Consider the following 12,838-nt stretch of genomic DNA (forward strand, 5'->3'; position numbering starts at 1 on the left):
AGCGAAAAAGCATAATCTTTTGCTCAATGGGTTGATTTCATCACTGGTTAATTTTTGGTTAGATTTTTTAGGATTAAAAAATACCATGTTGGGCAACCGTGTTCTCTTGTACTTCTTCAGTAGGCTGTTTTTGGGTCTTTTTGAGATGCCTTCCTCCTAGTTTACTCTTTCTTCCGGGCTTATTCTTTTTCAGGAATTGTTCCAAAAGCGTTTGAAAAAATGTACTCTTTCATCGTGGTTTCAGTGAGACATTGATAACTATTGAAAGGCTGTCCTTCAACTGGGGTTTCAAAGTGAATGAGGAGGTGCAGACCAGTGGAGGTTTTGTTTGGGGAAGGGTTTCAGAGATTGTATTTTCTAGGGACATTAAGCAATTAATTTAAAAAAAAAGAGGAAAAATAATGAGGTGGGGATGTATAATCTTGAGTGGTGTCATTTCCTGCTACCATCTCCATAGATTGGCATTCCTCCTTTCGATTCTGAGTTCAGTCTCTGGGTTCTCCGGCAATTGGTTGTCATTGCCGAGGGAAGCTCCAAGTGACCATACCTTTTCTTTGAAGGGGTTTGCTGTTTTAATAATTGTTTCCCCATTTTTGTAACTATGATTTCACAAGATCTTTTTATAGGATCCCCATCATCACTTCATACATACCTGTTACAGTATGGGTTATGTGTCCCCTTTGCTAACAGTATATGGATATTGGTATAGGAACACTTCATAATAGTATTATTTTTCCCACTTTATTGCACACAAGCACATTATAATGAAAATCAAAGAAAAGGTTGCATCTTAAAGCACCTTTTACATTGTATACAATTTGGAAATTCTGCATTCCCTGCCCAAAACCACAAACACATCAGCTTGAAAGTTTTGTATCTTTATAAAAGATGCATTACAGGTTTTAGTTCTTTTAATTTAAATTTACATTTTGTGCTTGGCCCATTTGGCTATTGGAAAAATATAAATGTCTAAACTTTAACAAGTTTAGAAATATATTAATGATTGCATTGCAATTGAAATCAGAAAGTATTCTTTGCATTGTAGTCAGTTGACCTTTGCTAATTTGCTTCCATGCATGTCCAAATTACTAAACCGTGGTCCACAATATATACTCTAATTAGAGATCGTAGGAGAAAATAAACGGAATTAATGTGCCTGGAAGGAAAGCTAGACCCATAACTGGGTTGATTTTCATCTCAATTACTGAATGGACAACTGGGGAACTACTGTTTGACATAGCATTCAGCCCCAACAGTGGAGCTTTGTTTCCAGGGCTGCCAATTCGAAATACAAATTTACCAAGATTGCAAAGAGCTAATGTAAAGTTCACTGAAATTGCTGTTGCATGTGGCTATGGTGATATAAAATTACATTAGAAATCTGATGGTGTCAGACACTAAATAAAACTTGCTTTGTGTGTTTTTTGTTTAAAACAACAAATGACACTCTCTTTGCAGGACAATTTTCAACAACTGTTTGGTAACTCCTTACAGTCAGATTTTATTTCTTCACGCTTCATGTACAGTTGCTAAGTTTCTGCTTTCACTGATTTGTAGTATCTTGGGTAATGAACAAAAAAGGACAATTGGTAAACTGTTTTTCCACAACAAAAAATCTCATGTAATGATGGGATGTTACATGCAGAGATATAACCCTAGGTTCAGGGGAAGGCCTAGTGATAGTGTCTCATTTGTGGCCCCAAATAGTGATAGTGCTCCCTTTGTAAACCCATCCAATGGAAGTAAAAAAAAAAATGTTCGTTAATTGTACATGCAACATAGATGCCCAATTTTATTGTCGTTATGTAGACCTAGGCTAAAATACTATGATGTTTGGTTACTGTACTTAGTAACTCTTTAAAGGGGTTGTCCCGCGCCGAAACGGGTTTTTTTTTTTTTTTAAACCCCCCCCCCCCGTTCGGCGCGAGACAACCCCGATGCAGGGGTTAAAAAAACCACCCGCACAGCGCTTACCTGAATCCCGGCGGTCCGGCGTCTTCATACTCACCTGCTGAAGATGGCAGCCGGGATCCTCTGTCTTCATGGACCGCAGGGCTTCTGTGCGGTCCATTGCCGATTCCAGCCTCCTGATTGGCTGGAATCGGCACGTGACGGGGCGGAGCTACACGGAGCCCCATAGAGAAGAGGAGAAGACCCGGACTGCGCAAGCGCGGCTAATTTGGCCATCGGAGGGCGAAAATTAGTCGGCACCATGGAGACGAGGACGCCAGCAACGGAGCAGGTAAGTATAAAACTTTTTATAACTTCTGTATGGCTCATAATTAATGCACAATGTACATTACAAAGTGCATTATTATGGCCATACAGAAGTGTATAGACCCACTTGCTGCCTCGGGACAACCCCTTTAACCTATTTCTACTATGTTATTGAAATCACTCTTTGCAAAAGGAAGTCTTGGAGAGGAAGTATGAGCTGTGTCCATTGTAGTTCAGGGGCCAACAACAGTCAGTGTAGAGAGGAGAGTTCCCATGATAGCCATCAGTTCTGGAATATGAATTTGATGCTCTTCTTTCATATAATTAGCATTGCTCCCACTAGGGGGGAGTAGCAGGGGGTTATAGCTATATAATTAGAACTTTCCCAGCAATGTTTGGCTATTGTGTATTACAATGTTGCTATATATCTTTTTTCGATTTGTTCTGTAGCTCTTTCACAAATACAGGAAGCTTTTACAACAAAAACTGCATGCAAAGCAAATTACTAACATGACTTCATGACTTTTCTTGAATAAATCTCAGAACTTTAATGCACCCCGTAAAAAGAACACTTATGTCATTATGACAAACACCAATTATTTTCCATCAAAGACATCAAAATACTAAAGGATTTATGTGACACTTAAAAAAAAGTGTTCTTTCTGGAAGACTGCAAGTGGTTTACTTCACTTTGGCATATGTTGGACAAATGTATGATGCAAATAGTAATATTCAGCAATTTCATTGTGAACTTAAAAGGTGAAGCAGGCATGTCTTGCATTTGCTGAATACCTAGCACACAATTGCAAGTTGTATAATGTCAGATTGGCGTTGGATACACTATTTAAATGGAAGAAATTGATTTTCGACATGAAGCTGGAACACGTCAATTTGTCAAGTGAAAGCTTGTAAATGTTTTAGACCGTTTTACTAATTTGATCTTCATGAATCCAGCATATCTTTTTTGTCCCAGATTTTAGAATCTGTGTATTAATAGTTACATACTTTCTTATTAGTTAGCATAAAATAACTGCACAGACAAAATTCTCAGACTGATTGATTGAATAATGTACTAACATTAATTTTCTATGTGGAAATACTATTTCAAAAATAGTGCTTGGCCTGAACGCTCTATTTATGGAACCCTTGCAATACATTTTTTGAGAAAAACAAATAAGGGGGAAAGAGTCGCATCAAGTACTCAATGATGAATGGCAACAGTCTTAAAAGTTTACCCCAGTGTGTCAAAATTCAGTTGTTGCATGCTTATATCAAGAACTGGAGTTGCAGAAGAAACTTTGTAGGTCATTTATGAATAATATGAAATACTGTGAAAAATCAGTACAAATTGTACATTCAGGGGTGCACCCAGCCTTTCTGCTATGTGAGGCAAACAGTGAAATGGCTCCCCACCAAGAAAAACTAATAAATATATATATATTGTAGGTGTGCAGTAATCAGAAGGGCCTGCAGAGGGTGCATTCCGATACCTGCAAAAAGAAGAGGGTTACCACCATGGGTGTGGCAGGAGGTGAGATAAAAGGATCAGTTCCTGTCATATTCAGGGGGGAATGATAGCTGCTAGCCTGAGGGTCTTGTGTGGACCTGTTTGTGACCCATAACCCAGTCTAATAGAGGAAGAGCCCTCCAGATGCCCCAGGTGGTGTTACTGACGGGGACCCTGTGGGTTGTAAACCCTGGATGTAGCATGAACTATGTACATTTGCTGTGCTGTGAATAAATGCTGGCAGGGGCCAGATGTTTAAGAAAGTAAAGTCTCCTGGAACCTTTCTAAATGTGTGGTGCCTATTTCCTGACGTTGAGATCCGCAATCTGCATATTATATACACATGCAAATCAGGGTCAAAGCATCGCAAGGTGGACATCCAGAAGTTCCACCAAGATATTTTATTTAATATGTTCCATTACAGTAAAGTGTGATGTTTTGGCAAACTAACTGACTTTTTCTCTATCTCCTCTCCCTCCCTCTTCCTTTCCATATGTGTGTATGTATGTATGTATGTATGTATGTGTGTATATATTTATATATATAATATATTTTAATATTGGATAGATATTACATACACACAGGAATAGCTGACCCTGGAACAATTTTCTTTACCTTCTGCCTGCTCCGTATTCGCAGTAAAGTAAGGGTGAAGTGTGAAGCTGTACTCCTAGAAGAATGCCCAGGGAGCACTCGGCAGCATATATTCTAACCATACAGTGCGTTTTGGCATCTGGGGTACAGATTTTGAAGTTCTGGCATAGCGTCAGAAGCAGATAGCTCTGTCTATACTGCAGTTGCATGTGTTGGTATTGTAGGTGCTGTTCCCATTGAATTCACTGAGAGTTGTGCCTGCAATACCAACCCAGGTCCCTTCATTGTTGACAGAGCTATCTACTTCCAGCTCTGTCTCCACTGACTGCAGGCCAAGCAAATGTCTAAATGGTGGGTATTCCAAGAGGTGACAGTAGGTCAACAATAATATAGTCATGGAAAACTTCTTCAAAATTGTTGTCTCTTCAGAGGCAACCCATTTCAGAATGCATCACCTAAGGCGAACACCTGATTGCCCCGGGTTCTGCTCTCAACACCATCAGCAAACAGCTGATTTTGCTGGAATAAACCACAACCAGTGGCCGTAGCTAAGAAAATGTAATATTAAAAGTTGACAGCTGAGATGAATGGCTCTTCTGTAATGCCAGAATGACATAAAGTCCTCCAGGATGGAAGTCACTCTTACAGCTCTCTATTCTAGCTCATAGAGCGAGGTCCTGAGCAGGGTACCTCCAATCAATGATGTGCATATGCCCTAATAGAGCATATGAAAGGGGGTTGTGATCTTAAAACAACCCATTTTAAAGCAATTTAAATGCTATAGTTATTTAGTGCAAACAAACCAAGACTAGTAGGCATCTTATTGTTTAGTTACAGCTTAAGGAGTCTTTCACATGGTCGACTTGATACCGCCGTGAGAAAATCGGAGCAATATCACATTGGTTTATGAAGCACTGGCTCTGATTGGCTGAGTCGCGACGCTCAAGAACCAATCAGAGCCAGCGCTTCCTGGAGGCGGGGTATTTGAACCTCTGACCAGGAAGCACTGGGAGAAAACTACAAGAAAGTGCTGGGGACTTGCAGAGAAAACACGATCGAGTGAACAGCTGCTGTTAGGTGATGTTTTTGGGTTTTTTTTAACTGCAGTTAGGGGAGTTATTTTAGGGGACACAGTAGAATTTCCTACTGTAAAAGTCGCAATGCACCACACGAAAGCCGCATTTTCATTCGATGCAACACATAAGAAAGCTCCATAGGGAAACTCGGTCTACGAAACACGCAAGTCGACGGCATATCTAGCAACCCGTGATCTTTTTTTTTTCTTGCCATGTCACATGCTGCAAAACATTGCTAATGTAAAGGAACCCATAGGAAAGCATGGGCTTCACATACATGCGATCTGTTCCACTGTCACATCGCAAGAAAATCGCACGATTTTGTTGCTAATGTGAAACAGGTCTTAAGCTTTATGGTATGTTTGGCCAAGTAGTGATTGACCAGACATTTTTAGAAGTAAGAAATGTTGTATTTTCTTCTCCTTCCTACAGTACTTAAAGTCTTATACTGATGTATTCTTCTCCTAATGAATGTTTAGTACACCACACCTGTTTGCTGAATGTTCATTTGGCTCCTTACACTAGTTGTGTATTCCGCTGCGGCCTACTGACTACCAAGCTACATAAATAGCATAGGTGTACTACCGGTATGATAAAGACTTAGTGTGTTGCTCCAGTCAAGATGAAAAAGAGTACATCTATAGCTGAAAATACTTATAGTAGTATTTGGAAGAAGTACATATATATATATATATATATATATATATATATATCTATAATAAAAATCTATATATCAGTTGTTTGCGCATCTGTTGGACATTTGAAATGTCTATTGCCTGCTTAAGAATTTCATCACGGGGTCCTCTTGGAAGATTACACATTGCTCGGCCAGCACACATTGGCTGACTTCAGAAGTGTGGGAATTGGGATATATTCAACATTGAGAAGAAGATGAAGAAAAAAGGGTTTGAAAGTAAAGTGGCATAATGCCCAAACAGATCCACCCCAGTGAAATATGTTTCATTTTCATCACAATCCAACAATTCCATCACATGGCTTCAAACTCACGTTCCACTTTGGAAGCTTTCATGCTTTATTGTGAGCTCAGAACAGAATAACTGCTGGGCATTCAGAACAGCTCCATTAGTTACTAGATATTTACACAAGTATTATTCGGTCATGTCTGTTTCAGACCTAAAAAAAGCTACAATCTGAGAAAACTGGCAAGATTTCACATTCATCTGTAGATTTTCTCTGTCCTTGAAGCCAGCAGTTTAACATACTGTTTCTATTACCGTTCTTGTTTTGGATTTCTGTCTCACACTTTTTGCATTCCTCAATGAAGGCTGAAAAATGGAATTTATTTGTATAGTATTCAATAAATTGGATTTTATTTGAATTAGAAGGAAAATTGCACTTCAGTACTATGCTGTTCAGAAATACTAATCTTTTAACCCTTGCAAGTTTGAAGACTTTCAATGATTTAGCAAGTTGTACATTGGGTAAGAAGAATTATAATCAAGACAACCATACTGTGTATACTTTGATTTTACTGACCAGTTGGGAAAACTTCTAAAAATGAACCTGCCCAGTGATTGGCTGATCACTGTGGGTCTGGCAGTTGAAAGCCCTGATGATCTAATGTCAGATAATCAAAATACAAAGTTCGTTAGCACTTCCTAATAAACTGCAATTAATGGGCAGGTATAAATCTGCTGTGACTATAATGCATGAGCAGTACATATATATGTAATATTTGAGTATTTGTTGACTGCATTGCTGCTATTACTACTATGTGCTAGATGTCATGTTTGTAGCTATAGGCGTATATCTAGAGAAATAGTAGTCACAAATGGACCTTGATGCCTCAGAGAACCCGAAGACCCTTCTGCCACATTTTAAATAGCACATGGTAGGAGGTCATCCCTGTTACAGATTTTAAATTGGGGCTTAGGAGCTTCAGGTTACTCCTAAGCTTCATGTGTGAGCCCACCAACCATGAAATGTAGTATTACACAGTGTCGTTGAACTGTCACAAAGCCTTCTTTGAGAAAGGCTTTCCTGATTTCACAGATGGGGATTTGATCCCGTCTTCGGTTCTATGTATGTGGCTCATGCACAGAGCTGTAACACAGCCATTTACGTGAGTCCTTATTCTGGGCAGGCAAGAATATGGGAAATTGTCTTTCAATGTCTGCAAGAATTAAACTTGCATTCTATCTAGAAATTATGTAATTCTTATTTAATTTGTCATAGGAAGGAAAGGGTTAAATGTGCTGCAACTATGGTTTAATTCCACACCTTGCTTAAAGGGGTGATAAGATCATTGTCAAGGTTGAAGGATCACTTAGTTTGGAAAGGTTGTAGTACAATGGATTCACAAACCTATAGTGCCTTAGTCCTCAGTAGGGTTCAAGAACTTGAATATTTTTTTTAGAGGGCTTCTAGATGTGTCTAAATATATCCAAATACAGTCCAGTTGTGTTAAGCTATCAAGGATCCCCTACATTTGGATATGAAGAAGTAAACTATGAAGTCTTTAGTGGTCACCAACTTTATAAAAAACTTGTGCTCATATGATAGTCGCTGTGATAACTGGCAAAGCTGCTCTTTATTTTATTTACCTAAAATTATGTTGCTGTGTCAAAAAATCTCTCTAAATAGCTGCCCACTAGGGGTCTCCCTTCCTCATAATTTACTGTCCACTGCTTACGATCAAGTGTGTGACAGCAAACTAACCAAACTAGAGGGGGGGATGAGTCATCATGCTCCATGAAGTGAGTAGAAAGCAGATGGGAGGTGGAGAGACTCATACAGACGCTGTCTACAGCTAATAGTGACTGTTTACTGGGTTTCATCTACTGAAATCACATCTGCACTGCTCAGTTTTGCTATACACTGCCCCACATTATGAGGTTATGTCTGTGTGTTATAGACAGAGAGCATAATCTGCAGTTTTTATACAACACCACTAAAAAGCTTGTCCTACTAGTTCTAAGAGAAAAGAGAAAGGCAAGAAATGAGCCAATTGTCCTAAATCTGAATACTCCCTGGATCAACAACCTTGCTGAAGTAATTAGTGACTATAACATGTAATATTGTATCGCTAGAGAAAAGCATCCAGGCCCCTCTTGAACCCTTTTAGCGACTTCACCATCACTACATCCTCAGGCAGAGAGTTCCATAGTCTCACTGCTCTTACAGTAAAGAACCCTCGTCTATGTTGGTGTAGAAACCTTCTTTCTTGTAGATGTAGATGATGCCCCCTTGTTACAGTCACAGTTCTGTATATAAATAGATGATTGGAGAGATCTCTATATTGTCACATGATATAGGTTTTGATAACCTCTCTGGGTACTTTAGTCCACCCATTCCAAATTTTTAATAACTTTGATAACCTCTCTGGGTATTGTAGTCCGCTCTTTTCATTTATTACTTTAGTTGCTCACCTTCATACCTGCTCAAGCTCTGTTATGTTCTTCTTCTACATCGGTACTCAAAACTGTACACAATGTTCCATGTGTGGTCTCACCAATCAAACTACTAACGATCAATTGTCAGTTAGTATGTGAGTGCTTCTCATGCTACGCACCCTGGTGATGAAGTCCTCGAATGGTCCTACAACATATATAAAACACAAAGCCTGACTGACAGAAGAACAACACAGTTAGGGCTCTTGAAAAGGGGAGGACAAAAATAAAAAAATGAGAATACAACTAAGGCTTTATTATCTCAGACACAACTCAGCAGTCCTGACAGAAGACACCAACCTACCGCCACCACAGAGATCCGCTGGGCTGAAGGACCTGTGGTTACGTCACTGCAGCATAAACGATGGACGATCAGCTGATCGCTCCTCGTTCAGTGTTAATAGTGGCTGTTCATTACTGAACGGCTGCTGTGTTATGTCAATGGAGAGGGATGGGGGAGAGCGGGGAGAGAAATCTCCTGCTGCCTCCCCGCTGAGAGCCAGTGATACTAGCTCCCATGCAGGTGCACAGGAGCTAGTATGTGCAGGGATGAGTGTCAGGCATTGTTTGCCCGACACTTGTCTTGCCTAAACCAAACTTAACAAAGTTGAGTGATAATCTTTATGTGTAAATGCAAAAAAATTGTTTAATATTTACTCGTCATCGCTGACTTTTAAGTCAGGAAAAAAGTATCCTTACCTGTAAACGCTGCTCACTCAGCACTTCACATAGAAAGTGAAGCGCTCAGTGAGACGCCCGCGATTCCAGTGATAAGTCTTTCAGTGTAAAGACACTGCGCGAGTGCGAACAACCTTAGTGGCGACATCAGCTCTTGTGCAGTTGTTGAAAAAAAAAATCGGCCTGTGTAAAAGAGCCATTAGATGGGTATTTTCTCAATAAACTGATCACAAGTGCCCCCTGTTGGAACAGTTAGGCCTCATGTCCAAGGCATGGGTAAACCAAGTGTTCGATTTCCCTGCAACACCACCACAAGAGAAATGAAGCATTACACAGTGCCCATTCAAATAATTGAGCTGTCTGTGCAATGGAGAACAAGATACATTCTCAGGACTGAGAAACGCTCTTGGTTACCGCCCTTCTTTCTGACAAAGGGATCAGGATTAGAGATGAGCGAGCACCAAAATGCTCGGGTGCTCGTTACTCGGGACGAAATTTTCGCAATGCTCGAGGGTTCGTTTCGAGTAACGAACCCCATTGAAGTCAATGGGCGACCCGAGCATTTTTGTATATCGCCGATGCTCGCTAAGGTTTTCGTTTGTGAAAATCTGGGCAATTCTACAAAGTGATGGGAACGACACAGCAACGGATAGAGCAGGCGAGGGGCTACATGGTGGGCTGCATCTCAAGTTCCCAGGTCCCACTATTAAGCCACAATAGCGGCAAGAGTGCCCCCCCCCCCGCACTGTCAGCGTAAAGATCGTTCTCCTCTGCCATAGCTGTAACAGCTGTGGCAGAGAAGAACGATGTTTGCCCATTGAATTCAATGGAGCCAGCAATACAGCAGGTTCCACTGAAAGCAATGGGCTGCCAGCGATCGCAGGATGAATTGTTGGGAAGGGGTTAAATATATAACCCCTTCCCTGCAATTCATCCAGAAATGTGTTACAATAAAAATATATACCGGCGTATAAGGCGACGGGGCGTATAAGACGACCCCCCAACTGTCACCTTATACGCCGGCAATACAGTGGAGCAAAGGATAAAAATCATTACTTACTTCTTCTGACGTTCTGCGGCGCTCCTGCAGGCTGTTGCTCCCTCCTGGTCCACGGCAGAGTATTGCTTTCTGGATGCAGGGCTTGAAATCCCCGCCTCCAGCAACACAGCCAATCACAGCCATTCAATGACATCATTGTCATTGGCTGTGATTGGCTGAAGGCACATGTGTTTCTGGAGGCGGGGATTTAAAGCCCTTCGTAGAGAAATCAATGCTCTGCCGGGAACCAGGATGGAGCAACAGCCTGCAGGAGCACCGCAGAACACCAGGAGGGAGTGACAGCCTGTATTTGTTTTTTTCTTGGGTTGTCAGAATGAGTTTTGCTGCATTTTTTTATGACAGATATTTTTTAATATCTTTATTTTACTGAAATTGTTTTGTTTTTATTTTGTTGTATTAAGGGCAATGTATACAAAAAGTAAAAAAAAAATACTTTTATAGGTCCTAAATTTTAAAATTATTATATTTACATTAACATAAAGTACAAGAATGGGTTCACCACTTTCTATGGGAAATGTTGATATTTGTATAGGTTCAAATTACAGGGTAGATATGGTGTCTGTTTAGGTTGGAGTGGGCGGTGGGTCATTTTTTTTTTTTCTAAATATTTTTATTTTATTCCGGGTTTTTTTTTTTTTTTTTACTTATTTTTGTAACTTCATCTTTTTTTTAAATATCTGTGTGCCCCATGTCATCGTATAAAACCTAAGGGGGCATTCACGCTGTCTTAATTTTTTCATAGTTATCCACTGGGTGTCGTCACTGCAAGCTCATTTGCTCTTGTGCAGCCTGTTTAGACAGGCAGATTCATCGTTGACTCATAATGAATGTGAAGGACTGAACGAGCCCTGCTTAAATGTGTATGGACGAGTGAATGAGCCGACAATGATATTTATGCCTGCATAAAATTAACAACGAGCAAAATGCAAACGCTTCTCGTTGGTTGTTCAGTCATTGGCTTGCATTTAGACTGAACTATTATCATTCTCTTTCTCTCGTTTTAATGATATTTTGAATGATACTCATTCCGTCTAAAACACCCTAACTGGGGCATCCATAAGGACCTCAGTTACAGGAAAAAAACTTCCAGTAGGACATTAGTCACTGTGAGAGCTATGTTTGGGTCTGATAAGCACATGCAAGCCTGACATGCTGAAGATCACCCTCAATCATGTGAAGGAAAGAGAGAAATGGCACTGCAGCTTCTGGTATTCTCTACATAGCGCCCATTGAGCACTATGTAGGCAGTAAAAGGGAAGGCAAAAGCATTTAAAAACACTTCTGTCTTTTTTTTCATGTCCTTGACTGTCATTCATTGCTGAGAACCCGACCTGCTCCTGCTAGATTTAAGACGCACTAAAACATAATGAAATTAGAACAAATGTTTTACAGTAGATTGCTCTTATATGACAGTAGTTTCACCCTAAACCTAATTTTCAACTAAATTTTTTGTGTATTCCAGGTTCCACAGAGGATAGAAGGCCAAAGTGACCCTACAGAAGATATCAGTGCTGCTTCTACTGGTCAGTGGGGTAGTTGGGGACCTTGGTCAGCTTGCTCCAAAAGTTGCGGTGGTGGTGTTCTAGAGCAAACACGGCCATGCCTTCCTGGTAATTACCACGAAAGAAATCAACAGGTTCCAAGTTTCCAAAACACTGCTGGGGACAGAAGCATGAGTTTTCAAAATACACTTGGATATGACACCTCATTGAATTCATATACTGGACATGTTGTATCAGCCATTCGGACATCAATACCATTACATAGAAGTGGAAACAACCCTAAAGTAAATTTTCCGGCATCCACTGACTTGAGTCAACCTCACCTTGGAAGAGGAATAATAAGAAATCGTCAGCCACTGCCTCAAGGACACATCTCAAGATTTGAAAGGAGGTACTACAGGTGTTAATACTTATGTTGGAAACAATTGACTGTTTCCATTTCTACCAATATATGGCTACCTTTACTCCGTTATATAACATAATAAAATTAGGAAGTATGATGGGTCATCCTAAAGTTTATACTGGAATACTTTGGATGACCTGAGAGAATTAAAGGAGATGTATCAGTTAATGTATTATGTATCTCTTATTCAATATGCCTTATGTAAAAGTTAGGAAGTATAAATAGTTGGAAGGTAACATAGTGGCTGATAAAGGTTCATAGAGGATTAATGAAAGTGAAATACCACTTTTTTGAGTGAGTCAGGAGATACCGTATCTCTGAAAACTCCTAAATCAAAAGATTTTTAATGTAAGGCTGTCATTGTGGTAGAGACAGCGTTTTATGTATGAGG

At 40.1% G+C, this 12,838-nt stretch overlaps 1 protein-coding gene across 2 annotated transcripts in view; it reads left to right on the top strand.

The window, feature by feature from the left end:
• The window catches only part of THSD4 (thrombospondin type 1 domain containing 4), a 696,080-nt gene that overhangs the window by 113,972 nt on the left and 569,270 nt on the right, over window positions 1-12,838 (top strand). For both annotated transcript variants that reach the window (XM_066592520.1, XM_066592521.1), the window contains exon 4: window positions 12,005-12,435. In XM_066592520.1, coding sequence (XP_066448617.1) covers window positions 12,005-12,435 — 431 coding nt within the window. The remainder of the gene's footprint in view (window positions 1-12,004; window positions 12,436-12,838) is intronic.

Source organism: Eleutherodactylus coqui, chromosome 2 (genome assembly GCF_035609145.1).
Source record: "Eleutherodactylus coqui strain aEleCoq1 chromosome 2, aEleCoq1.hap1, whole genome shotgun sequence".
In the NCBI taxonomy this organism is placed as follows: Eukaryota; Metazoa; Chordata; class Amphibia; order Anura; family Eleutherodactylidae; genus Eleutherodactylus; species Eleutherodactylus coqui.